This window comes from Thalassophryne amazonica, chromosome 5, assembly GCF_902500255.1.
Source record: "Thalassophryne amazonica chromosome 5, fThaAma1.1, whole genome shotgun sequence".
Classification (NCBI taxonomy): Eukaryota; Metazoa; Chordata; class Actinopteri; order Batrachoidiformes; family Batrachoididae; genus Thalassophryne; species Thalassophryne amazonica.
Window position 1 is genome coordinate 125,799,663 of NC_047107.1, and position 27,589 is coordinate 125,827,251.

At 41.2% G+C, this 27,589-nt stretch overlaps 1 protein-coding gene across 1 annotated transcript in view; it reads right to left on the minus strand.

Moving 5' to 3' along the window:
* Positions 1-5,682: 5,682 nt before the first annotated feature.
* Positions 5,683-27,589, minus strand: part of pnpla7b (patatin-like phospholipase domain containing 7b) — a 59,658-nt gene continuing 37,751 nt past the window's right edge. The window contains 11 exon segments of the mRNA XM_034171295.1: positions 5,683-6,005; positions 7,835-7,956; positions 10,878-10,962; positions 12,132-12,248; positions 12,346-12,498; positions 13,643-13,791; positions 14,038-14,154; positions 14,535-14,604; positions 17,324-17,440; positions 17,735-17,891; positions 23,081-23,199. Of these exon segments, the coding sequence (XP_034027186.1) occupies positions 5,940-6,005; positions 7,835-7,956; positions 10,878-10,962; positions 12,132-12,248; positions 12,346-12,498; positions 13,643-13,791; positions 14,038-14,154; positions 14,535-14,604; positions 17,324-17,440; positions 17,735-17,891; positions 23,081-23,199 (1,272 nt within the window). The 3' untranslated portion in view covers positions 5,683-5,939.

Consider the following 27,589-nt stretch of genomic DNA (forward strand, 5'->3'; position numbering starts at 1 on the left):
ACATTCTTTCCTCTTTGAAAGCCTGAGGAAAATGGGACGTTTAAGACATTGTTAAGAACAACAGCGTAGTTTGATTAAAAAGTTGATTGGAGAGGGGAAAAACTTATACCCAGGTGCAAAAAAATTATAGGCTGTTCATCTACAGTGATCTCCAATGCTTTAAAATAGACAAAAAAACAAACAAACAAAAAAAAAAAAACAAAACAGAGGCACATGGAAGAAAACGGAAAACAACCATCAAAATGGATAGAAGAATAACCAGAATGGCAAAGGCTCACCCACTGATCAGCTCCAGGATGATCAAAGACAGTCTGGAGTTACCTGTAAGTGCTGTGACAGTTAGAAGACACCTGTGTGAAGCTAATTTATTTGCAAGAATCCCCCGCAAAGTCCCTCTGTTCAATCAATCAATCAATCAATTTTTTTTATATAGCACCAAATCACAACAAACAGTTGCCCCAAGGCGCTTTATATTGTAAGGCAAGGCCATACAATAATTATGTAAAACCCCAACGGTCAAAACGACCCCCTGTGAGCAAGCACTTGCCTACAGTGGGAAGGAAAAACTCCCTTTTAACAGGAAGAAACCTCCAGCAGAACCAGGCTCAAGGAGGGGCAGTCTTCTGCTGGGACCGTTGGGGTTGAGGGAGAGAACCAGGAAAAAGACATGCTGTGGAGGGGAGCAGAGATCAATCACTAATGATTAAATGCAGAGTGGTGCATACAGAGCAAAAAGAGAAAGAAACAGTGCATCATGGGAACCCCCCAGCAGTCTACGCTATAGCAGCATAACTAAGGGATGGTTCAGGGTCACCTGATCCAGCCCTAACTATAAGCTTTAGCAAAAGGAAAGTTTAAGCCTAATCTTAAAAGTAGAGAGGGTGTCTGTCTCCCTGATCTGAATTGGGAGCTGTTCCACAGAGAGGAGCCTGAAAGCTGAAGGCTCTGCCTCCCATTCTACTCTTACAAACCTAGGAACTACAAGTAGCCTGCGTCTGAGAGCGAAGCGCGCTATTGGGGTGATATGGTACTACGAGTACCTAAGATAAGATGGACCTGATTATTCAAAACCTTATAAGTAGATAGAGAATTTTAAATTCTATTCTAGAATTAACAGGAAGCCAATGAAGAGAGGCCAATATGGGTGAGATATGCTCTCTCCTTCTAGTCCCCGTCAGTACTCTAGCTGCAGCATTTTGAATTAACTGAAGGCTTTTCAGGAACTTTAGGACAACCTATAATAATGAATTACAATAGTCCAGCCTAGAGTAAATAAATGCATGAATTAGTTTTCAGCATCACTCTGAGACAAGACCTTTCTGATTTTAGAGATATTGCGTAAATGCAAAAAAGCAGTCCTACATATTGTTTAATATGCGCTTTGAATGACATATCCTGATCAAAAAATGACTCCAAGATTTCTCACAGTAATTACTAGAGGTCAGGGTAATGCCATCCAGAGTAAGGATCTGGTTAGACACCATGTTCTAAGATATTGTGGGGCCAAGTACAATAACTTCAGTTGTATCTGAGTTTAAAAAGCAGGAAATTAAGGTCTCCATGTCTTTATGTCTGTAGACAATCCTGCAGTTTAGCTAATTGGTGTGTGTCCTCTGGCTTCATGGATAGATAAAGCTGGGTATCATCTGCGTAACAATGAAAATTTAAGCAATACCAGTCTAATAATACTGCCTAAGGGAGCATGTATAAGTGAATAAAATTGGTCCTAGCACAGAACCTTGTGGAACTCCATAATTAACTTAGTCTGTGAAGAAGATTCCCCATTTACATGAACAAATTGTAATCTATTAGATAAATATGATTCAAACCAGCGCAGCGCCTTTAATACCTATGGCATGCTCTAATCTCTGTAATAAATTTTATGGTCAACAGTATCAAAAGCAGCACTGAGGTCTAACAGAACAAGCACAGAGATGAGTCCACTGTCCGAGGCCATAAGAAGATCATTTGTAACCTTCACTAATGCTGTTTCTGTACTATGATGAATTCTAAAACCTGACTGAAACTCTTCAAATAGACCATTCCTCTGCAGATGATCAGTTAGCTGTTTTACAACTACCCTTTCAAGAATTTTTGAGAGAAAAGGAAGGTTGGAGATTGGCCATATATTAGCTAAGATAGCTGGGTCAAGTGATGGCTTTTTAAGTAATGTTTAATTACTGCCACCATTAAAGCCTGTGGTACATAGCCAACTAACAAAGATAGATTGATCATATTTAAGATCAAAGCATTAAATAATGGTAGGGCTTCCTTGAGCAGCCTGGTAGGAATGGGGTCTAATAAACATGTTGATGGTTTGGATGAAGTAACTAATGAAAATAAAGAAAGAGTCTAACCAAATATCGGCATCACTGAAAACAGCCAAAGATAACGATACGTCTTTGGGATGGTTATGAGTAATTTTTTCTCTAATAGTTAAAATTTTGTTAGCAAAGAAAGTCAGGAAGTCATTACTAGTGAAAGTTAATGGAATACTCAGCGCATAGAGCTCTGAATCTTGTCAGCCTGGCTACAGTGCTGAAAAGAAACCTGGGGTTGTTCTTATTTTCTTCAATAGTGATGAGTAAAAGATGTCCTAGCTTTACGGAGGGCTTTTTATAGAGCAACAGACTCTTTTTCCAGGCCAAGTGAAGATCTCCTAAATTAGTGAGACGCCATTTCCTCTCCAACTTACGGGTTATCTGCTTTAAGCTACGAGTTTGTGAGTTATACCACGGAGTCAGGCACTTCTGATTTAAAGCTCTCTTTTTAGAGGAGCTACAGCATCCAAAGTTGTCTTCAATGAGGATGTAAAACTATTGACGAGATACTCTATCTCACTTACAGAGTTTAGGTAGCTACTCTGCACTGTGTTGGTATATAGCATTAGAGAACATAAAGAAGGAATCATATCCTTAAACCTAGTTACAGCGCTTTCTGAAAGACTTCTAGTGTAATGAAACTTATTCCCCACTGCTGGGTAGTCCATCAGAGTAAATGTAAATGTTATTAAGAAATGATCAGACAGAAGGGAGTTTTCAGGGAATACTGTTAAGTCTTCTATTTCCATACCATAAGTCAGAACAAGATCTAAGAGATGATTAAAGTGGTGGGTGGACTCATTTACTTTTTGAGCAAAGCCAATAGAGTCTAATAATAGATTAAATGCAGTGTTGAGGCTGTCATTCTCAGCATCTGTGTGGATGTTAAAATCGCCCACTATAATTAGCTTATCTGAGCTAAGCACTAAGTCAGACAAAAGGTCTGAAAATTCACAGAGAAACTCACAGTAACGACCAGGTGGACGATAGATAATAACAAATAAACTGGTTTTTGGGACTTCCAATTTGGATGGACAAGACTAGAGTCAAGCTTTCAAATGAATTAAAGCTCTGTCTGGGTTTTTGATTAATTAATAAGCTGGAATGGAAGATTGCTGCTAATCCTCCGCCCCGGCCCGTGCTACGAGCATTCTGACAGTTAGTGTGACTCGGGGTGTTGACTCATTAAACTAACATATTCATCCTGCTGTAACCAGGTTTCTGTAAGGCAGAATAAATCAATATGTTGATCAATTATTATATCATTTACCAACAGGGACTTAGAAGAGAGAGACCTAATGTTTAATAGACCACATTTAACTGTTTTAGTCTGTGGTGCAGTTGAAGGTGCTATATTATTTTTTCTTTTTGAATTTTTATGCTTAAATAGATTTTTGCTGGTTATTGGTGGTCTGGGAGCAGGCACCGTCTCTACGGGATGGGGTAATGAGGGGATGGCAGGGGGAGAGAAGCTGCAGAGAGGTGTGTAAGACTACAACTCTGCTTCCTGGTCCCAACCCTGGATAGTCACGGTTTGGAGGATTAAGAAAATTGGCCAGATTTCTAGAAATGAGAGCTGCTCCATCCAAAGTGGGATGGATGCCGTCTCTCCTAACAAGACCAGGTTTTCCCCAGAAGCTTTGCCAATTATCTATGAAGCCCACCTCATTTTTGGACACCACTCAGACAGCCAGCAATTCAAGGAGAACATGCGGCTAAACATGTCACTCCCGGTCTGATTGGGGAGGGCCCAGAGAAAACTACAGAGTCCGACATTGTTTTTGCAAAGTTACACACCGATTTAATGTTAATTTTAGTGACCTCCGAATGGCGTAACCGGGTGTCATTACTGTCGACGTGAATTACAATCTTACCAAATTTAACGCTTAGCCTTAGCCAGCAGTTTCAAATTTCCTTCAATGTCGCCTGCTCTGGCCCCCGGAAGACAATTGACTATGGTTGCTGGTGTCGCTAACTTCACATTTCGCAAAACAGAGTCGCCAATAACCAGAGTTTGATCCTCGGCGGGTGTGTCGTCGAGTGGGGAAAAACGGTTAGAGATGTGAACGGGTTGGCGGTGTACACGGGGCTTCTGTTTAGGGCTACGCTTCCTCCTCACAGTCACCCAGTCGGCCTGCTTTCCCGGCTGCTCGGATCTGCCAGGGGGTAACTAACGGCGGCTAAGCTACCTTGGTCCGCACCGACTACAGGGGCCTGGCTAGCTGTAGAATTTTCCACGGTGCGGAGCCGAGTCTCCAATTCGCCCAGCCTGGCCTCCAAAGCTACGAATAAGCTACACTTATTACAAGTACCGTTACTGCTAAAGGAGGCCGAGGAATAACTAAACATTTCACACCCAGAGCAGAAAAGTGCGGGAGAGACAGGAGAAGCCGCCATGCTAAATCGGCTAAGAGCTAGTAGCTACGCTAAGCTAGCGGATTCCTAAAAACACGCAAAGTGAATAATGTGTAAATAATTTAGAGGTGATTCAGCAGAAGGAGTGCTTTAGTTAAGGCACGTAAAGATTACACTGGGAAACAAATCGTAATCTAGATAACTAGATCAATCTAACTGCGCAGATTAAACAGCTAACAGATACAGAAAAACACCGCTGTGCTCCGGAACAGGAAGTGATACAATACCGCAGTGAGAGCCAACCACCAGTAGAGGCAAGCAAATAAATAAAAGACGTGCAGAAGAGGTTACAATTTGCCAAAGAACACATCAACTGGCCTAAAAAGAAATGGAGGAATATTTTGTGGACTGATGAGAGTAAAATTGTTCTTTTTGGGTCCAAGGGTCACAGACAGTTTGTGAGACGACCCCCAAACTGTGAATTCAAGCCACAGTTCACAGTGAAGACAGTGAAGCATGGTGGTGCAAGCATCATGATATGGGCATGTTTCTCCTACTATGGTGTTGGGCCTATATATCGCATACCAGGTATCATGGATCACTTTGGATATGTCAAAATGCTTGAGGAGGTCATGTTGCCTTATGCTGAAGAGGACATGCCCTTGAAATGGGTGTTTCAACAAGACAATGACCCCAAGCACACTAGTAAACAAGCAAAATCTTGGTTCCAAACCAACAAAATTAATGCCTTGCAGATGTGAAGAAATCATGAAAAACTGTGGTTATACAACTAAATACTAGTTTAGTGATTCACAGGATTGCTAAAAAAGCAGTTTGAACATAATAGTTTTGAGTTTGTAGCGTCAACAGCAGATGCTACTATTATTGTGAACACCCCCTTTTCTACTTTGTTTTACTAGTAGCCCAATTTCATAGCCTTAAGAGTGTGCATATCATGAATGCTTGGTCTTGTTGGATTTGTGAGAATCTACTGACTCTACCTGTACCTTGTTTCCCATGTAACAATAAGAAATATACTCAAAACTTGGATTAATCTTTTTAGTCACATAGCACTACTATTATTCTGAACACTACTGTATCAGCTGCCTCGTGTCCTGTTGAAGTGTCCTTGTGCAAAATACTGAATGGCCAGTTGCTGGGCGGATTGCTGTATCAGCTCCACATCAGTGGTGCAGAATCAGTTCGCTCCAGTGAAATCCTGCAGTAACGTGTGTTCAGGGGGCACGGTGGGTCTGGGAGGCGTTAGGACTCAGAGCTTGGTGAGGACGTCTGTCGCCGGCGATGAACACGACTTTGATTTTCCTCGTCCTGTGCAAAAAGATGGGAAGTCCAAATTTAGTGCTTTATTCTGCTGTACTTGTTTTGTGGCAGCGTACGAGTTCATTGTGTGTGTTGCTGTGGTGCTGCACATAAAATATTCAATAATTCATGTACAGAATGACGTCGCGCTGATGTCGAAGGAAAGCAGAGCCACTACCATCTTCAAGAAGTGTTAAAATTGTACGTCACAGCAAATGAACATAATGGTTCTAATTACTGGTGTGAATGACTACAACCCCTGGCAAAAATTATGGAATCACCGGCCTCAGAGGATGTTCATTCAGTTGTTTAATTTTGTAGAAAAAAAGCAGATCACAGACATGACACAAAACTAAAGTCATTTCAAATGGCAACTTTCTGGCTTTAAGAAACACTATAAGAAATCAAGAAAAAAAGATTGTGGCAGTCAGTAATGGTTACTTTTAGACCAAGCAGAGGAAAAAAATATGGAATCACTCAATTCTGAGGAAAAAATTATGGAATCACCCTGTAAATTTTCATCCCCCAAATTAACACCTGCATCAAATCAGATCTGCTCATTGACATTGACCCTATGCCATGACATTGACCCTATGTGTCTTTTTGCAAGGAATGTTTTTGCAGTTTTTGCTCTATGGCAAGATGCATTATCATCTTGAAAAATGATTTCATCATCCCCAAACATCCTTTCAATTGATAGGATAAGAAAAGTGTCCAAAATATCAACATAAACTTGTGCATTTATTGATGATGTAATGACAGCCATCTCCCCAGTGCCTTTACCTGACATGCAGCCCCATATCATCAATGACTGTGGAAATTTACATGTTCTCTTCAGGCAGTCATCTTTATAAATCTCATTGGAAAGGCACCAAACAAAAGTTCCAGCATCATCACCTTGTCCAATGCAGATTTGAGATTCATCACTGAATATGACTTTCATCCAGTCATCCACAGTCCACGATTGCTTTTCCTTAGCCCATTGTAACCTTGTTTTTTTCTGTTTAGGTGTTAATGATGCCTTTCGTTTAGCTTTTCTGTATGTAAATCCCATTTCCTTTAGGTGGTTTATTACAGTTCGGTCACAGACGTTGACTCCAGTTTCCTCCCATTCGTTCCTCATTTGTTTTGTTGTACATTTTTCGATTTTTGAGACATATTGCTTTAAGTTTTCTGTCTTGACGCTTTGATGTCTTCCTTGGTCTACCAGTATGTTTGCCTTTAACAACCTTCCCATGTTGTTTGTATTTGGTCCACAGCTGACTGTGAACAACCAACATCTTTTGCAACATTGCGTGATGATTTACTCTCTTAAGAGTTTGATAATCCTCTCCTTTGTTTCAATTGACATCTCTCGTGTTGGAGCCATGATTCATGTCAGTCCACTTGGTGCAACAGCTCTCCAAGGTGTGTTCACTCCTTTTTAGATGCAGACTAATGAGCAGATCTGATATGATGCAGGTGTTAGTTTTGGGGATGAAAATTTACAGGTTGATTCCATAATTTTTTCCTCAGAATTGAGTGATTCCATATTTTTTTCCTCTGCTTGGTCTAAAAAAGTAACCGTTACTGACTGCCACAATCTTTTTTTTGATTTCTTATAGTGTTTCTTAAAGCCAGAAAGTTGCCATTTGAAATGACTTTAGTTTTGTGTCATGTCTGTGATCTGCTTTTTTTCTACAAAATTAAACAACTGAATGAACATCCTCCGAGGCCGGTGATTCCATAATTTTTGCCAGGGGTTGTAATTTATGAAGGTTCCACAGTCTGGGTCTGGACCTGTGCTAGGCTGAGGGTGGAGGATGATGTGCACAGTAAAGTCAGGTTTTTACACGTACGGTTTCAGCAGCGTCCTCGCCCTCGGTGTGCTCACTGTTGGGGTTGAAGGCCTCAAAGTCGGACAGGGTGCTCTCCACCGTCTCATCATCATAGTCAGTGTTGTAACTGTCAGACAGTTCCTCTAAAGGGGAACACAAGAAGAGACATCAGCAAAACCACAAGGGCACTCAGAGACCACATACTCCTGCCAACGCCGTTATGGCCAGACATGTGTCACATAATTACTCTGAAATGTAATCAACTACTATTAACTACATGTTACAAGACAATTTTTGTAATGAGGAACATAATCCACTGTACGAGTATTACAAAAAAGCAAAGTAATCTAAATACTTTTGGATTATCTTAAAATCAATTACTGAAAATGATACACATTATATTAAGAAAATGGACAACACAAATAATTTTTCTCTTTATCAATTAAAAAATTATAAATTAAGTGATAAATTTTAAAGAATTATTTCAAAGCAACACTTTCATTTATCTGGTAGGTAGAGCTGCTTCCAGTTGACTTTTAGTTCCTGGGTTAAAAGCACTGAATGAGTGGAAAAGTTTCATAATTAAAAAAAATGGAATAAAGTAATCCTAACTATAACCTGTAACTATAATGTGATTACACATATTTCCAATGTAACCTGGTCTGATTATAGTTAGTTACACCTGCAACAATGACTCAATATTTCATGCACTTATAAAGGCCATAACTTGATAGATTAACTGACATCGACCTAAACGACCTTGGTAATGGTAGCGCTTAAGCCCTGGTGCCACCAAATAATGAAGGATGAATAATGAGCCACACAGCATTTTATTTTTTTGTTTTGTTTTGGGGGTTTTTTGCTACGAGAGGATTTATTCAACTATCATGGGAGAATGGTGGCTCTTAGAGGCATTATCTTCGGTTAACGAGGCTCATCTCTGAGCGTGGCGCTAATTTCAAGTTGTTCAAAATGTAGCAACAACAGTGTGAGGCAGTTTGTGTACGAGTTACTACGATGACTAACAAGGATTACAGAGCCGTGTTTGTGGTGAGGACAAGGCTGTTAAAAGCCCATTATCCGAGCGCCTGAGAGGCTATTTTTGGAGTGGCTCCGCCCTCTTGTGTACACAATTCCACCTGCTTTGTGCGCCAGATGCTGTATATAAAATAATTATTTTATAGTGGATTAATAATTTTCTGACATACCTTGGATTTTGAAAACACCTCTAATCGCTTCTGGAATCAGATATTTTGGAACAGTTTTAAGGTAGCTGTTTTTAATGTTTTTATAGCTTGGTAAAACAGTTGCATGTTCATTCCTAACTGTAAAAGTAAGTCTATGATAGATTTACAATCTTGTTATATGGATCAGATGAGCTCCACTGTGTGTGCGCACTGATGGAATGGAATGACTGGCACCTAAGATGAGCATTTGTACAAAATGCAAGCTCGTAAAACAGTGATTTTGCAGTGAATAACGGACGAACACAAAGTTAAAAGTTGGATGACGGTGTAAAAGTGGCTGTGTGTTTAAAGCCATGGAGGAAATAACGCCAGTTAAGTGAAGCTGCGAGAAGGAGCACAGAGCTGCCCAGGACCACAGAGCGAGAGTGCACAAAAGAGTGATTTTGCAGGCATAACACAAAGTTAAAAGTTGTATCACAGTGACTGTAAGCCGCGGAAGAAATAAAGAAACTTTATTTTTTTTGGAAGTGATCCACAGGTGTGGGATCGGGTGTATATAATTAAAGTGGCCACCTCATTGTGGTGTATTTTTTTGTGGTCACACAGAGCTGGATGAATGCACAGAACTGCTGTATTTGACTCTGGAACACAGGTGAACCGCAGCCTGGCGCACACCGGCCAGCGTCGTGCCAAAGTAGTTATCCCCGTCAGAAATTTCACTCAACAGTGCAGCATTTTTTTTTGGACTGCGTTTAAAAAATGTGACAACATCTTGAATAGATGCTGTGAATTGAAAACCCACACTATAAAGGGATCAAGTGTGGGAGGGCTGGAGGTTTGGACCAAACCCATGCCTAAACGTGCACCAACGTTATGTTATCATGGTGTTACATGGATCATATGTGGCTTGACGTGGATCATATGTGGCAGCATGAGCCACTTGAGGTTGGACGGGCCTCAAATGACACATCAGTCATGGCTCAGTAGAGGTTGATACGTCGCACATAAAGAGAGGCACATAGAGGCACCTTAGTAGCGGATACGTGACGGCTTCAAATAATCGCTGACACACCCATGCGTGGCTCATTATTCATGGCTTATTATTCGGTGGGGCAGAGGCTTTACCCAGACAGGCTCTGCAGTCTGTTTCCAGTTTTATTTTGATAGGGTGTCTCACCATGGTTTCTTTCTGTTTCAGTCCCTGGACTCCCATCTCGAGTTCTCCACAGCTGCTTCTCATTGACTTTCCCGGCTCTTCTCAGTGTTTTGTGTTGTATATCTTAAAACTTATCTTTTCACATTTCCAGTGCCAGATTGTCAGTAGATTTGTACGTAGTTCTCTCGTGTTCTGGTGTTTCCTGATTTTTGACTAGTTTTTGCACCTGTTGACGACCTCTGCCTTGGCTGTACTGATTACTTGTGTAAACCCTTGCCTGTTTATCATTCTGGTCATTCCCATGCTCTCTTGAGTACTGTCAACACACTGGATTGACTTTCTGGCAAAGGCATGACCTTTTCCAGAAGTAAAGACCTCACTGTTTGCGTTACTCTCTGTCTGTGGATCCCAGTTTGTGCTCACAATGTTATACAAAGGCTCAGATTTTAGCACTGATCCATTCTCAAATATAAAACTGCGACACATCATTTGCATTTACATGCATTTTCAACCTTTTTAATGAGTTTGTTTCATCTTTTTGAAAGATGCTGGCAAATGGATGTATGCCATGTCAATTTGGTTCTTTGGAAATAGAATTAGTGGTGACACTGAAGTCAGGCTAAACTGGTCTATGACCCTAGTGGAGGTATCCACTGTCCAAGTACTTAAATATCTGAGGGTACTTCAGAATGTGATTCACAATCATTTCCAGTTAACAAACCATCAAAATGTGAACTCTTGACAGGTTCAATCCTGGACACAATCTCAGCCAGATCAGTGAAGGAGGCATTTGGACACGTGAACACCTGAAAGACACATGAAGCATTAATCCAGCTTTAGCTCTAGTCCTCATTCCATCTGATAACAGTAGAAGTTTCTTATCTACTAATATAGGCAACAGGATGGTCGCTGTTATGTCACAGCAGCCTGTACTCACGGTTCTTCAAATGGAACAGTATTGCTACCTGGTGGGCATTTACTATCAATACAGGTCATATAAAATTGAGCCAAAAGCTCTAGTCTCTCAAGATTTCTTTCTGACAGAGGATCTGCACATGAATTCAACAAGAGTGTTGGAATCTAACCAACACCAACCAACACTCTTGATGCCACTGGTGTTTTCTAAATTCTGCACAGAAAGTTCTGTTGTTGTAGGAATTTCATTTGGATCTTTTTAAGGAGCAACTTGAATAATTTTACAGTGCCTTGCAAAAATATTCACCCTCTTGGGCTTTCACATTTTAATTTGTTTATTTTGTACCATTTTAAACACAAAAAGTAATTCAGGCTTCTCTATATTAAAATTTCAAAAATTATCCTCCTTAAAGTTTAAATGAAAGCAAATCTCTACAACTTGATATAAATTAAATAAAAATATCAAAGCCAAGATGATGGGTTGTATAAGTATTGGCCCCCTTTGGTATAACAATTAAATAATTGCTTTTAAAGTGAGTTTACATCAGACAAGTCAGGGGATGGATACATGGACATTTCCAAGTCACTGAATATGCATTGGAGTTTATTTATATCAACTATTAAGAAATATAAACAGTTGTATGGTAAATCTGTGTAGAGTAGTCAGTTCTCAAAAACTGAGTAACTGTGCAAAAACAGACTACTGAGGGAAGTCATAATGTCAATGATTCTACCAGGGGAGGTGATGCTCTAGTGGTTAAAGCGTTGGGCTGGAGACCACAGGATCGTTGGTTCAAATCCCAGCCTGACTGGAAAATCACTAAGGGCCCTTGGGCAAGGTCCTTAATCCCCTAGTTGCTCCCAGTGTGTAGTGAGCGCCTTGTATGGCAGCACCCTCACATTGGGGTGAATGTGAGACATTATTGTAAAGCGCTTTGAGCGTCTGATGCAGATGGAAAAGTGCTACATAAATGCAGTCCATTTACCATTTCAACTATGGAATGAATTTGGTTTTATTTTAAATCAAAATCTGGGTAGGTATAACATAGTTTCTACTTACATGCCCAGTTCTAGTCTTGTGGAACTCCTCCTGATGTCTGTCCTTAAGAATGCTGTCCACTACCCCACTGCGCTGCCACACATCAAACAAAGTCTTTCCATGGTGGTATCCAACTTCCTGTGGAAGCATGCAAAGGAGATGACGAGGGAGGCAATTAGAGCCAAAAGACTGACCGATACAGGGAATGGCAAGCAGGGGAACAGGGGCAACTCACAGCAATCTCGTCAAACTTCCCAAACTCCAGTGTTCCATATCGGTCAATGGGTGGTCGAATGTACTCGCAATATTCACTGTCTTTGACCAGTTCCAACTGTTGCACACAACAAACGTAAGCGAGGCGGGTTTGGATCTCTGCCATGTCCAGGACCTGAAAAGAAAACAGATGACTAGACCATAATGACAGCACTGCCTCACACATTCTTTCCTTTAACTGTTTAACAATTGTTTTGGAAAACATAGCAGTGATAAAGTCTGTAACACAAATAACAATAAAATAAAATAAAACTCTTAATAATAGTTTAGGTATAATTTCCACTGTGACTATACAACCCAATCAACCCCAAAAATCAACCATCTGTTGGTTCATCCAATCATGGCACAGAACTTTACACATAGTGGTGGCAGCAATATTCTGAAGAGGGTAAAATTATTGTAAATATTTATAGAAAATTTGTGGAAGAAATGCTGATAGAAACCGAAAGAATCCTGTGACTTCCAACGAAAATGGCCCCAAGCATACGTAAAACCAAATGTTCGTACGACTGGATCATAAACCACATTATTAATGATCTTTACTGACCAAGTTTGAATCCACGTCTCCGTTCACAGAAAATCTGCCATGTCCAAACATGATCCCATGTAACAACAGTTCATGAGCAGTTTTTGTGGTAAACTCATCTGTATTTTATTGACTGTTGCTTTCACCACAGATAATCTACACTTTCCTACTCTCTGGAAGGTGTTCTTGATTTGACCAACCAGACCAGATATTTTTTTCTCACATCTGCCACAGTTTTATTTCAATGTTCTTTTGGACATTTTTGGTGTTGCTGAGCTCACCAGTGTGGTCTCCATTGTTTTGCTGTATCTCAGTTTCTTTAGATTGAGTTTCCTTCAGTCCCGAAACATATTGACAGTAAACAGCAATAAATGCAAATACAACACTTAATATCAGTTTTAGACCTTTAGTATGCTTCTTCATCAATTACATGAGAAGGGACTGAGACACATTTGATCATGAATTAGCCGAGCAAGACACTGCCCAATTTAGTGACTTCAAAAAACAAACCAAATACTGTACAGGAAAGTCTATAATCTCAACACCTTGCATCTGATTTGGATAGAAATTCCTACAAATTAAAACTGCATTTCAGGTTCATATTCAATAACTACCTTCACCTCCAAAATGCTGTGGCAGACAGCTAAAAACAAAACAAAAACAACTTCATCAATTTATGGGTTTAACCCATCTTTATGGGTTTAACTATATTTTAAGGCACAGGGTAGCCCACCTTGACTTTATTAGCCAGTGGGTTGAGGCGTTTCCACAGCAACCACCAGCCATTCAGGGAGTCGCCATAGTTGGTCAGGTCGGTTTGATCGCGGCTTCCAACATCAATTGCGATCACAACTTTGGCCCCCATAGAGCAAGCGACATCGGCTGAAAACCAAAGTAGATCAAAAGGGATTGAGATAAAATTTTGGCTCTCCACTGTGGACCAACCTCTCTCCAAAATACTACTGGATAAGAATTCATTTTTATTTGTGAATGAATAAATCACATACAATCAAGCTTTCTGCATACTTTGTGGACACCCCCCCTGCCCCCCTCATATTCTGGTATCTTCTTTAAAGTTGGTCTTCACTGGCTGTGCTGACAGGAAGCAGGAAGATGCACATCACTCACCAGGCAGGTTGTTGACGTAACCCCCATCCATCAGTAAGTGTCCGTCTCTGGGATCACAGAGCGGAGGCAGGTATCCTGACAGCGACATACTCGCTCTGACGTACCGCCACAGTGAACCTGAAGATACACACGGATAATGTCTTTCATCACAAAAACAAACCTTATGAGTCGGTGGGGCCGATTCTGGCCGTTATAAAATACACATTCAGAAGTACAGTGGAATAAAGTGAAATTCTGCACTTTTTCTTCATTCAGCGGGTCAACAAAATATATCAAACTTGAAATGCGATCGCAAAAATCCTGATTAAATATTTACTATAAAATGCAGATGATCAACCAAAGATGCTGCCTTGATCTAAGATGATGGCTATAAAGGTAAAACATGGCTGTATGTTTTACTTTTTATTTATGGATATTATCAGTATAAATATTATAGCCACAATAAAAGAACTTTAAATGTTTCATCATTTTTTTTTATTTTTTTTTATTAGACAGACCGTCTGTGTGAATCCTCATGGATGAAGCTGTGATATCTGTAGTTATGTTGAAATACGGCAGCCAAAGGTCCTAACAGAAAAGAAACAGCACAGTAAGTAAGAACAACATACAGAGCGATGCATCAGACATAACCTCACAAATCTGTTTGATTTGAAGAAAATGCACTTGCACTGAAACTTTTCATACTCTGAAGGGCCAGTATTTATAAACCTACTGGACTCTTGCAACACAGAGCAGAAAAAGCTGAGAGGGTATGTAAAATGCAAAAAACAAACAAACAAAAAACAAACAAACAAACAAACAAAAAAGAAAACTGCAGTGACCCTTTGACTTTTATTTCTTTGCAGACAGCAAAGAAATAAAGAAATTCTTTGTTTGGTCAGTGTCATTTAATTTGTTTATATATATATATATATATATATATATATATATTACTGCATTTCAGGCGTGCAACACATTCCAAAAAAAGGTTGGAATCTAAAGCTTTTAACATTTTGTGATATTGCCTTCTCACAACACTTAAAAGATGTTTTTCCATTCAGGATACAAATCGATGAGGCTCAGATGTTATTTTGTCCCATTCTACCTACTGTCAGGAAAGATGACTTTAAGCTTGCTTTCAGCTTGTTTTCATCTTGGAATAGAATACGTGCCATGGAATTAATATACATGCTGTTGGATTAAACTGCACAGCTTTTGGTACCTTCCAGGAGTAAGTGAGGTCATACCGGACTTTTCCATTGTAAATGGGGAGGCCCACGGAATGAACTCGGTGGTGAATGATTCTAACATGACAAGTATGATCAAATGAAGTATTAATGTGTTAAAATTAAGAGTTGATTAGAAAAAGTATTTTACAAATAAGTGAAATGAATGATTATATGAGTTGTTTTTCATAAAGAGTGCAGAGTCAGAGAAAAAGAGGAAGTGAAGAAGATGTCGCAAGCAGGGCAAGAAAAGCTGATGTTAAACAACTGATCAAATGATTAAAATGTTGGTAAAAATTAAATGAATAATAAGGAATGAAAATGTTTGTATATGATCATATGAATTGTTTTTATGTGAAAGAGAGTTGTAATGAAATGATTGAATATGATTGATGTGATTCTAAAGAAATGATTTAAAAGAATGAATTCTCAGAAAAGCTGGAATAAGCACTGGCTTTACGTCTGAGTGGGGAATGTTCAACGATTTCTCTCTCAAGGAACATCACCGCATACCAGAATGGATTAGATCAACTTTTGGTTGATTGAAGATGGAATAAATTCTTATGTGGATTAACTTCCTGAAGGATTACAACATCACACAAGGATCGTGGTCAGCTAACGATTAATAGCTGATGAGAGGAAATCAAGTTCCTCGAGCTGGGGACCCTAACCTCAAAAACCTCCTTCCCTCACTCCTAGAAAAAATTGTTAAGAAGTCAATCCAGTCCCAGTCAAAGTAAGATCAGTTAGAATTATTGAATTAAAAACAAAAATCTCTGCCAATCATTATTCTAATTATACTTGAATTACTGTTGTGAAATTATCACCATATAATCTATGTTGATTATGTTATTGGCACTTGCAAAACCTGCAATAAATTTCCAAGCATGCGGTTAAAGTGTTAAGGCTCGGACATTGGATTATTGATGCTTCTTAAGGTGTAAAAGTTAAAGTTTATTGGGTGTACAACATCAAAAAGGCTCTAAAAAGGTTAGTCTGGTTTTTTTAATGAAAATAACACATCCTGGGGACTCGCTGTACGAGTCACTAAATTCAAAATCTAGCAACATTCCAAGAGCCCTGATCCATAAGAGGAGAGCTGCCGTTAACGGGCGTGGCCGGTTCGTATCCTGATTCCTGAGAAGGCTATTCGACCGGGGTGCGAGATCAGCTTCAGCGGGGTGGACGTCCGGATGGAGGCAGTGAGCAGCTAGAAGAATCTCCTCACCACCAGCTTGAACAGCTTTTGTGCAGCCCTGCCGGGTAATACCCGTGGAGACACGAAGGTCGGACCCCAGAGACGGAGAGCTGGTTTTTACACAAACACACTCATCGGAGGGTGAGCGTGTACCGTGTATCTAAAAAGCGGGATCTGACACTACAAACATGTTTTAAGGAGTGCAACAGTATACGGGATCATCATTCTTTCGGCCACATGTGTGGCATACGTGTGCACTACACATGCACGCCAAATGTGTGTTGCTTTTTGCAACGCCACACTTATGGGGACACTTAGATAAATTTCACATCCAGCTCAAAAGTGATTGTCTGCTGACTGTTGTTGTGCTAACGGCGCAAATGGCCACACAGTTTCGAAGTGTCAAACGAGCAGTCTTGGATGTTCGTGTGTCTCACCTGGAATTTGGCCGACACCTGCCATGAGAGGGATCGAATGGGCTCTCACATGGCACTCTCTATCTTTCAGCCGCTGGTGTGCGCAAATAATTGTAGTGACAGATGTACAAGGTGTTGGAGGCAGCTCTGATTTTTCACGAATGGCATGCAATTCCTCCTTTGTGCGCTAGTCAGCTTCAGTCATGTTATGTGTGAAGGGGCCCTAACATAAGGCTTCTTTTTTGTGCAATAAAGTAAAGCAATAAAGTTGTTTTTGTTAAGTTTCAGACAAAGGATCAGAGATCATGGGTGTTCTGGTCAGGCTTTTGCCTTTTAAGCAGTGAAAATTCCTTCAGATCCCTTCAATCATTTATTGATATCATACACTGTAGAGGGAGAAATATGTAAATCCCCTCTAATCTTTCTGAATATTTCAAGAATTTTCTCACACATTTGAAGAACTTTACCTCAATTTGTTTGTCCTTGAAGACAGAGCAAAGGCTGGAGTTAAAGGAAGCTCCGGAAAACATGGAGGTGACAGGGTAGGTCAGATCCAGGATCTTCTTAAACAGATAGGTCATATCCTGAGGAAGGGAGGAAGTGAAAAGTGTGTGCTGATATGTTAGAAACTAAGACCCACCTAACCTTCTGGAAAACCATCCTCTGATAATAACGCATAGAAGGTTTCATGAGAAAATTTTAATTCTGGAAATAAAATAGTTTAAGGCAATAATTTAAATTTTTCCGTGCTTCATTCATTCAAAGTAATTTTCTAATAATAATAATAATAATAAACATTCTTAGCTTTCAAAATTAGCAGTAATAACATTTTTTTCTATTAGCAAGATGTTCTGATTATCAGTTTAATGACAACCCACCATGGCCCACTCACGGGCCCGCACCCTCATTCGGCTGTTGCTCTTCTCCTCAGCGTACAGCGCTCCCATAAAGGAGCCAATGGATGTGCCGCCCACCATATCCACAGGGATCCCTGCCTCATTCAGGGCCCGCAGGATCCCAACCTGGGAACAGCCCCTGCAAGAAGTCAGACCTTACGTCAAACAACCGGAACAATACCTCTTTTTCCATTTCTAAATGTCCTACAAACGTATATTTAGATTTAAAAATCAGATTTTATAGTGAACTAAAAGATGCTTGATACTTTCATAAACTAAGAATAAGAAGATTCTTCAAACACATGTTGTTTCACGGCAGAAAGTTTTTAAATTTGGTACAAGTAGTGGGGACACTCTTTTTTCACAGGCCACAAATTTTGTCCAACCTGCACAAAAGCTGACACAGTTGATCTCTAAGCCTCATAATTCTATCCAGAATTATTCTATCTAGCTTTGGTTGATTTTTATTTTTTTTAAGTATTCGTCTGTCACAACCAATTAAAATCAATGGCACAACCAATTAAAATCAATGGCACAACCCCCAAACAGGAAGTGAAGTCATCGCTCTGCAACGCTTTGATGCATCAAAGACAAATTTGGTGCATGCTCTCAAGACCCTCCCCACCACATAAAAAAAATTTGGTGTAATCATTTAAACTCTAGGAGGGCTGTTTGTGGTGAGGGATGCTTGGCCACGAGCTGCCTTGTTTTGCTACGGTTTTAATTATTTCATTTTCTGCTGCTTATACAGGTCGCGGTGGCAGTAGACCAAGCAGCTCATCCCACACTTCCTATGTTGTATGAAGTCAAAAAATACGTCATCACATGACATGCTAAAAGGAAACATATATTAATAGTAGAGAAGCTTAAATCTTCGACTGGACTGGGTTGCTTGCAAGACACTTTAACTGTCTCAAGACAGAAGTCAGACTACCACAGCAAGAAATTTAGCTGAGGAAGCCCAGCCCAGTCCAGTCAAAGATTGAAGCTTCTCTACTATGGAAACCATCTGGACAACTGAGAGCCTTCACAGAAACATATATTAATCTTTAATGTATGTCCACCAGGTGTGTGAGGTCATTGGGAGGAAACCAACACCTACCTGAACACATCTCCTGGATGAGCCAGAGAAAAAAAAAGAGAGGCAGACAAACTGAGAGGCCGTCACAACGGAGACAAACAAACAAGCTGCACATACTCTTAGAAGAAATGAATTTAAAAAATGAGCCTAAACCTGGACTTTACACTCACAAATAATAAGACTCCAGTTATTTTTCAACACTTTGAATAAAGGTAATATTCCTCTTCTTGACAGAACTGCTAATGTTGAATTTTAAACTGATTTGTTGTTTTTCAAATTAAAATGTAAAATGTGATAACAGAAACTGATTTTATTTATCCATCCATCCATCCATTTTCTTCCGCTTTATCCGGAGTCGGGTCGTGGGGGCAGCAGCTCAAGCAAAGCCGCCCAGACCCCCCGATCCACACACACCTCCCCCAGCTCCTCCGGGGGAACCCCAAGGCGTTCCCAAGCCAGCCGAGAGATGTAGTCCCTCCAGTGTGATCTGGGTCTTCCCCGGGGCCTCCTCCCAATGGGACGTGCCCGGAACACCTCTCCAGCGAGGCGTCCAGGGGGCATCCGCAAAAGATGCCCAAGCCACCTCAACTGACTCCTTTCGACATGGGGGAGCAGCGGCTCGACTCCGAGCTCCTCCCGAGTGACCGAGCTCCTCATCCTATCTCTAAGGGAGCGCCCAGCCACCCTGCGGAGGAAACCCATCTCGGCCGCCTGTACTCGCGATCTCATTCTTTCGGTCATGAGCCAAATCTCATGACCATAGGTGAGGATCGGAACGTAGATCGATCGGTAAATCGAGAGCTTTGCCCCCTACTCAGCTCTCCCTTCACCACGACGGTCCGATACAGCGACCGCATCACTGCAGACGCTGCAGCGATCTGTCTATCGATCTCACGCTCCATCCGTCCCTCACTCATGAACAAGACCCCGAGATACTTAAACTCCTCCACTTGAGGCAAGGACACTCCACCGACCTGAAGAGGGCAAAGCACCTTTTTCCGGTCGAGAACCATGGCCTCGGATTTGGAGGTGCTGATTTTCATCCCGGACACCTCACACTCGGCTGCAAACCGCGCCAGTGCACACTGAAGGTCCTGATTTGATGAAGCCAACAGAACCACATCGTCCCAAACCAGACCCCCTCTACACCCTGGCTGCGCCTAGAAATTCTGTCCATAAAAATAATGAACAGAACTGGTGACAAAGGGCAGCCCTGGCGGAGGCCAACGTGCACTGGAAACAGGTTTGACTTACTACCGGCAATGCGAACCAAGCTCCTGCTGCGGTCGTACAGGGACCGGATAGCCCTTAGCAAAGGACCCCGGACCCCATACTCCCGGAGCACTCCCCACAGGGTGCCCCGAGGGACACGGTCAAATGCCTTCTCCAGATCCACAAAACACATGTGGACTGGTTGGGCGAACTCCCATGAACCCTCGAGCACCCGATGGTGCATGTAGAGCTGGTCCAGTGTGATGCGACCAGAACGAAAACCACACTGCTCCTCCTGAATCCGAGGTTCGACCATCGGTCGAATTCTCCTCTCCAGTACTCTGGAATAGACCTTACCGGGGAGGCTGAGGAATGTGATCCCCCTATAGTTGGAACACACCCTCCGGTCCCCCTTCTTAAACAGAGGGACCACCACCCCGGTCTGCCAGTCCAGAGGCACTGTCCCCGATCGCCACGTGTTGTTGCAGAGGCGTGTCAGCCAAGACAGTCCCACAACATCCAGAGACTTAAGGTACTCAGGACGGATTTCATCCACCCCAGGAGCCTTGCCACCGAGGAGCTTTCTAACCACCTCGGTGACTTCTGCCTGGGTAATGGATGAGTCCGCCTCTGGGTCCCCAGTCTCTGCTTCCTCTTCGGAAGACGTGACGATGGGATTGAGGAGATACTCGAAGTACTCCTTCCACCACCCAACAACATCCCCAGTCAGGGTCAACAGCTCCCCACCCGCACCGTAAACAGTGCCGGTGGAGAGCTGAACTCCCCCTCTAGCTGCCACCTTATCGTGGTGGGGGAGTTTGCGTACCCGGATGATCCTAGGAGCTATGTTGTCGGGGCCTTTGTGCTCCCTGTAGGGTCTCCCAAGGCAAACAGGTCCTAGGTGACGGGTCAGACTAAGGGCAGCTCAGAACCTCCATGACCAGTGAAAGATCAAGGACCGAGACGTCACCCGGTATGACGGAGCTGGGGTCCCACCCTGGAGCCAGGCCTGGGGTTGGCGCTCGCATGCGAGCGCCTGGTGGTCGGGCCTTAGCCCATGGGGCCCGGCCGGGCTCAGCCTGAAGGAGCAACGTGGCCCAGCGACCCGGTCCATGCTCACAGCCCCTGGCTGTTGGGACGTGGAATGTCAACTCGCTGGGGGGCAAGGAGCCTGAGCTTGTGCGGGAGGTTGAGAGATACCGACTAGAGATAGTCGGGCTCACCTCCACGCACAGCATGGGCTCTGGTACCCAACTCCTGGAGAGGGGCTGGACGCTTGATTTTATTTAAAAATCAGGGAATTTTCTGAGAACAGATACGAGTGGCAGTTCCAAATACACAAGAACATTTTAAAATCATCTTTTAATATTACAAGATAAGGTGCTTTAACCAAGGAAACAATTATGAGTATGAATAATAGTAATAGTATAATGAGTATGTACGAGAACAGGTCTTACAATGAAGGCTGATCTGGATTAAGGAGCAAACCTAGGATCGGAATTGTACTCGCAGGATACATCATTGTTTGCACGTGTTTGATTTTTCCGTTGCATGTATGAAGGATGTGTGTGTGTGTATATACAGTAGTGTTCAGAATAATAATACTGCTATGTGACTGAAAAGATTAATCCAGGTTTTGAGTATATTTCTTGTTGTTACATGGGAAACAAGGTACCAGTAGATTCAGTAGATTCTCACAAATCCAACAAGACCAAGCATTCATGATATGCACACTCTTAAGGCTATGAAATTGGGCTATTAGTAAAAAAAAGTAGAAAAGGGGGTGTTCGCAATAATAGTAGCATCTGCTGTTGACGCTACAAACTCAAAACTATTATGTTCAAACTGCTTTTTTAGCAATCCTGTGAATCACTAAACTAGTATTTAGTTGTATAACCACAGTTTTTCATGATTTCTTCACATCTGCGAGGCATTAATTTTGTTGTTTTGGAACCAAGACTTTGCTCGTTTACTAGTGTGCTTGGGGTCATTGTCTTGTTGAAACACCCATTTCAAGGGCATGTCCTCTTCAGCATAAGGCAACATGACCTCTTCAAGCATTTTGACATATCCAAACTGATCCATGATACCTGATATGCGATATATAGGCCCAACACCACATGCCCATATCATGATGCTTGCACCACCATGCTTCACTGTCTTCACTGTGAATTCAGAGTTTGGGCGTCGTCTCACAAACTGTCTGTGGCCCTTGGACCCAAAAAGAACAATTTTACTCTCATCAGTCCACAAAATATTCCTCCATTTCTCTTTAGGCCAGTTGATGTGTTCTTTGGCAAATTGTAACCTCTTCTGCACGTCTTTTATTTAACAGAGGGACTTTGCGGGGGATTCTTGCAAATAAATTAGCTTCACACAGGCGTCTTCTAACTGTCACAGCACTTACAGGTAACTCCAGACTGTCTTTGATCATCCTGGAGCTGATCAATGGGTGAACCTTTGCCATTCTGGTTATTCTTCTATCCATTTTGATGGTTGTTTTCCATTTTCTTCCATGCGTCTCTGTTTTTTTTGTCCATTTTAAAGCACTGGAGATCATTGTAGATGAACAGCCTATAATTTTTTGCACCTGCGTATAAGTTTTCCCCTCTCCAATCAACTTTTAATCAACTACGCTGTTCTTCTGAACAATGTCTTGAACATCTCATTTTCCTCAGGCTTTCAAAGAGAAAAGCATGTTCAACAGGTGCTGGCTTCACCCTTAAATAGGGAACACCTGATTCACACCTGTTTGTTCCACAAAATTGACGAACTCACTGACTGAATGCCACACTACTATTATTGTGAACACCCCCTTTTCTACTTTTTTTTTTTTTTTACTAACAGCCCAATTTCATAGCCTTAAGAGTGTGCATATCATGAATGCTTGGTCTTGTTGGATTTGTGAGAATCTACTGAATCTACTGGTACCTTGTTTCCCATGTAACAATAAGAAATATACTCAAAACCCGGACTAATCTTTTTAGTCACATAGCACTACTATTATTCTGAACACTACTGTAAATCAGTGGTACCTGGCGCCCCCTCCACCCAGCACAAGCGCGATACTGTTTCCTGTCAGGATCCTGGCCAGTCGGGAGAAGTCAGAATGACGGTCTGGACACTTCTCAAACACACGCTGGTACAGCTCTCTCTGAAAAATCACATACAAGTACAAACAGGTGTAAAAGTGGTCATTTGTTCAGATTTTATTGCACAAAAAATTCTAATTGTGACATGCGCAAAAGATTAAGTAACTGTTTAAGTAAGGAACTACTAGCTTTCAGCAAACTAAGAGTCTCTTTTCTTGATGTATGGATTTTCTAAAATCCTTGGAAATCACCTCCAATTCAAATCAAATCAATTTTATTTATATAGCGCCAAATCACAACAAACAGTTGCCCAAAGGCGCCTTATACTGTAAGGCAAAGCCATACAATAATTACGGAAAAACCCCAACGGTCAAAACGACCCCCTGTGAGCAAGCACTTGGCAACAGTGGGAAGGAAAAACTCCCTTTTAACAGGAAGAAACCTCCAGCAGAACCAGGCTCAGGGAGGGGCAGTCTTCTGCTGGGACTGGTTGGGGCTGAGGGAGAGAAACAGGAGAAAGACATGCTGTGGAGGGGAGCAGAGATCAATCACTAATGATTAAATGCAGAGTGGTGCATACAGAGCAAAAAGAGAAAGAAACAGTGCAGTGTTACAAACCCTAGAAACTACAAGTAAGCCTGCAGTCTGAGAGCGAAGCGCTCTATTGGGGTGATATGGTACTATGAGGTCCCTAAGATAAGATGGGACCTGATTATTCAAAACGTTATAAGTAATAAGAAGAATTTTAAATTCTATTCTAGAATTAACAGGAAGCCAATGAAGAGAGGCCAATATGGGTAAGATATGCTCTCTCCTTTTAGGCCCTGTTAGCACTCTAGCTGCAGCATTTTGAATTAACTGAAGGCTTTTCAGGGAACTTTTAGGACAACCTGATAATAATGAATTACAATAGTCCAGCCTAGAGGAAATAAATGCATGAATTAGTTTTTCAGCATCACTCTGAGAAAAGACCTTTCTAATTTCAGAGATATTGCGCAAATGCAAAAAATCAGTCCTACATATTTGTTTAAGATGCGCAATGAATGACATATCCTGATCAAAAATGACTCCAAAATTTCTCACAGTATTACTAGAGGTCAGGGTAATGCCATCCAGAGTAAGGATCTGGTTAGACACCATGTTTCTAAGATTTGTGGAGCCAAGTACAATAACTTCAGTTTTATCTGAGTTTAAAAGCAGGAAATTAGAGGTCATCCATGTCTTTATGTCTGTAAGACAATCCTGCAGTTTAGCTAATTGGTGTGTGTCCTCTGGCTTCATGGATAGATAAAGCTAGGTATCATCTGCGTAACAATGAGAATTTAAGCAATGCCGTCTAATAATACTGCCTAAGGGAAGCATGTATAAGTGAATAAAATTGGTCCTAGCACAGAACCTTGTGGAACTCCATAATTAACCTTAGTCTGTGAAGAAGATTCCCCATTTACATGAACAAATTGTAATCTATTAGATAAATATGATTCAAACCAGCCTTTAATAAGCCTTTAATACCTGTGGCATGCTCTAATCTCTGTAATAAAATTTTATGGTCAACAGTATCAAAAGCAGCACTGAGGTCTAACAGAACAAGCACAGAGATGAGTCCACTGTCTGAGGCCATAAGAAGATCATTTGTAACCTTCACTAATGCTGTTTCTGTACTATGATGAATTCTAAAACCTGACTGAAACTCTTCAAATAGACCATTCCTCTGCAGATGATCAGTTAGCTGTTTTACAACTACCCTTTCAAGAATTTTTGAGAGAAAAGGAAGGCTGGAGATTGGCCTATAATTAGCTAAGATAGCTGGGTCAAGTGATGGCTTTTTAAGTAATGGTTTAATTACTGCCACCTTAAAAGCCTGTGGTACATAGCCAACTAATAAAGATAGATTGATCATATTTAAGATTGAAGCATTAAATAATGGTAGGGCTTCCTTGAGCAGCCTGGTAGGAATGGGGTCTAATAGACATGTTGATGGTTTGGAGGAAGTAACTAATGAAAATAACTCAGACAGAACAATCGGAGAGAAAGAGTCTAACCAAATACCGGCATCACTGAAAGCAGCCAAAGATAACGATACGTCTTTGGGATGGTTATGAGTAATTTTTTCTCTAATAGTTAAAATTTTATTAGCAAAGAAAGTCATGAAGTCATTACTAGTTAAAGTTAAAGGAATACTCGGCTCAATAGAGCTCTGACTCTTTGTCAGCCTGGCTACAGTGCTGAAAAGAAACCTGGGGTTGTTCTTATTTTCTTCAATTAGTGATGAGTAGTAAGATGTCCTAGCTTTACGGAGGGCTTTTTTATAGAGCAACAGACTCTTTTTCCAGGCTAAGTGAAGATCTAAATTAGTGAGACGCCATTTCCTCTCCAACGTACAGGTTATCTGCTTTAAGCTGCGAGTTTGTGAGTTATACCACGGAGTCAGGCACTTCTGATTTAAAGCTCTCTTTTTCAGAGGAGCTACAGCATCCAAAGCTGTCTTCAACTTTGAGGATGTAAAACTATTGACGAGATACTCTATCTCACTTACAGAGTTTAGGTAGCTACTCTGCACTGTGTTGGTATATGGCATTAGAGAACATAAAGAAGGAATCATATCCTTAAACCTAGTTACAGCGCTTTCTGAAAGACTTCTAGTGTAATGAAACTTATTCCCCACTGCTGGGTAGTCCATCAGAGTAAATGTAAATGTTATTAAGAAATGATCAGACAGAAGGGAGTTTTCAGGGAATACTGTTGTCTTCAATTTCCATAACATAAGTCAGAACAAGATCTAAGATATGATTAAAGTGGTGGGTGGACTCATTTACATTTTGAGCGAAGCCAATTGAGTCTAATAATAGATTAAATGCAGTGTTGAGGCTGTCATTCTCAGCATCTGTGTGGATGTTAAAATCGCCCACTATAATTATCTTATCTGCGCTAAGCACTAAGTCAGACAAAAGGTCTGAAAATTCACAGAGAAACTCACAGTAACGACCAGGTGGACGATAGATAATAACAAAAAAAACTGGTTTTTGGGACTTCCAATTTGGATGGACAAGACTAAGAGTCAAGCTTTCAAATGAATTAAAGCTCTGTCTGGGTTTTTGATTAATTAATAAGCTGGAATGGAAGATTGCTGCTAATCCTCCTCCTCGGCCCGTGCTACGAGCGTTCTGGCAGTTAGTGTGACTCGGGGGTGTTGACTCATTTAAACTAACATATTCATCCTGCTGTAACCAGGTTTCTGTAAGGCAGAATAAATCAATATGTTGATCAATTATATCATTTACTAACAGGGACTTAGAAGAGAGAGACCTAATGTTTAATAGACCACATTTAACTGTTTTAGTCTGTGGTGCAGTTGAAGGTGCTATATTATTTTTTCTTTTGAATTTTTATGCTTAAATAGATTTTTGCTGGTTATTTGTGGTCTGGGAGCAGGCACCGTCTCTACGGGGATGGGGTAATGAGGGGATGGCAGGGGGAGAGAAGCTGCAGAGAGGTGTGTAAGACTACAACTCTGCTTCCTGGTCCCAACCCTGCATAGTCACGGTTTGGAGGATTTAAGAAAATTGGCCAGATTTCTAGAAATGAGAGCTGCTCCATCCAAAGTGGGATGGATGCCATCTCTCCTAACAAGACCAGATTTTCCCCAGAAGCTTTGCCAATTATCTATGAAGCCCACCTCATTTTTTGGACACCACTCAGACAGCCAGACAATAACTAAACATTTCACACCCAGAGCAGAAAAGTGCAGGAGAGACAGGAGAAGCCGCCATGCTAAATCGGCTAAGCTAGCAGATTCCTAAAAAATTCAGAGGAGTAAAGTTTGGGAAGCCCTGCCCTACACGTTTAAAATCTACCCACAGAGGTTCAATGATGTTTGGTGAGGGGGGGTTCAGTTTACTTTTCTTAAATGGTAATGATCGTGGATTCTGAGACATCCATTGATTACCCTCCTCTTATAGAAGCTGGCCTCTTTCCTCCTTGAGCTTCTTCAATGATTCTGTGACATCTGCATCCTGTATTTCCTGATTTTAGTGAATTAATTTTCCCTCTACCGGCTTTAATGCAAAACATCCACCAAGTTTGGACCTGGGGTTGATGACAAATTATAGACCGATTTCCATTTTATATAATTTTTTTCAGAAGTCTTTAAAAAAAAGTGGTTGCTAAGCAACTTACTGCATATTTGTCAAATCTTTTTGAGCCTGTGCAGTCTGCATTTCACGCACATCACACCACACGGACTACACTCACTAAAGTGCTGAACGGTTTATTGCTAACTGTGGAAAGAGACTCCCCATCAGCATTGCTGGTATTAGATGGAAGTGCAGCTTCTGTATTTGTTGGAGGGAAATGAAAGTTTTTTTTCTGCATATGTTGATGGCTGGGTGTTTATTTATAGAAACACTGCATCTGGATTTTCCACATTGAAGTATGGGGCACCTCAAGTCTCTG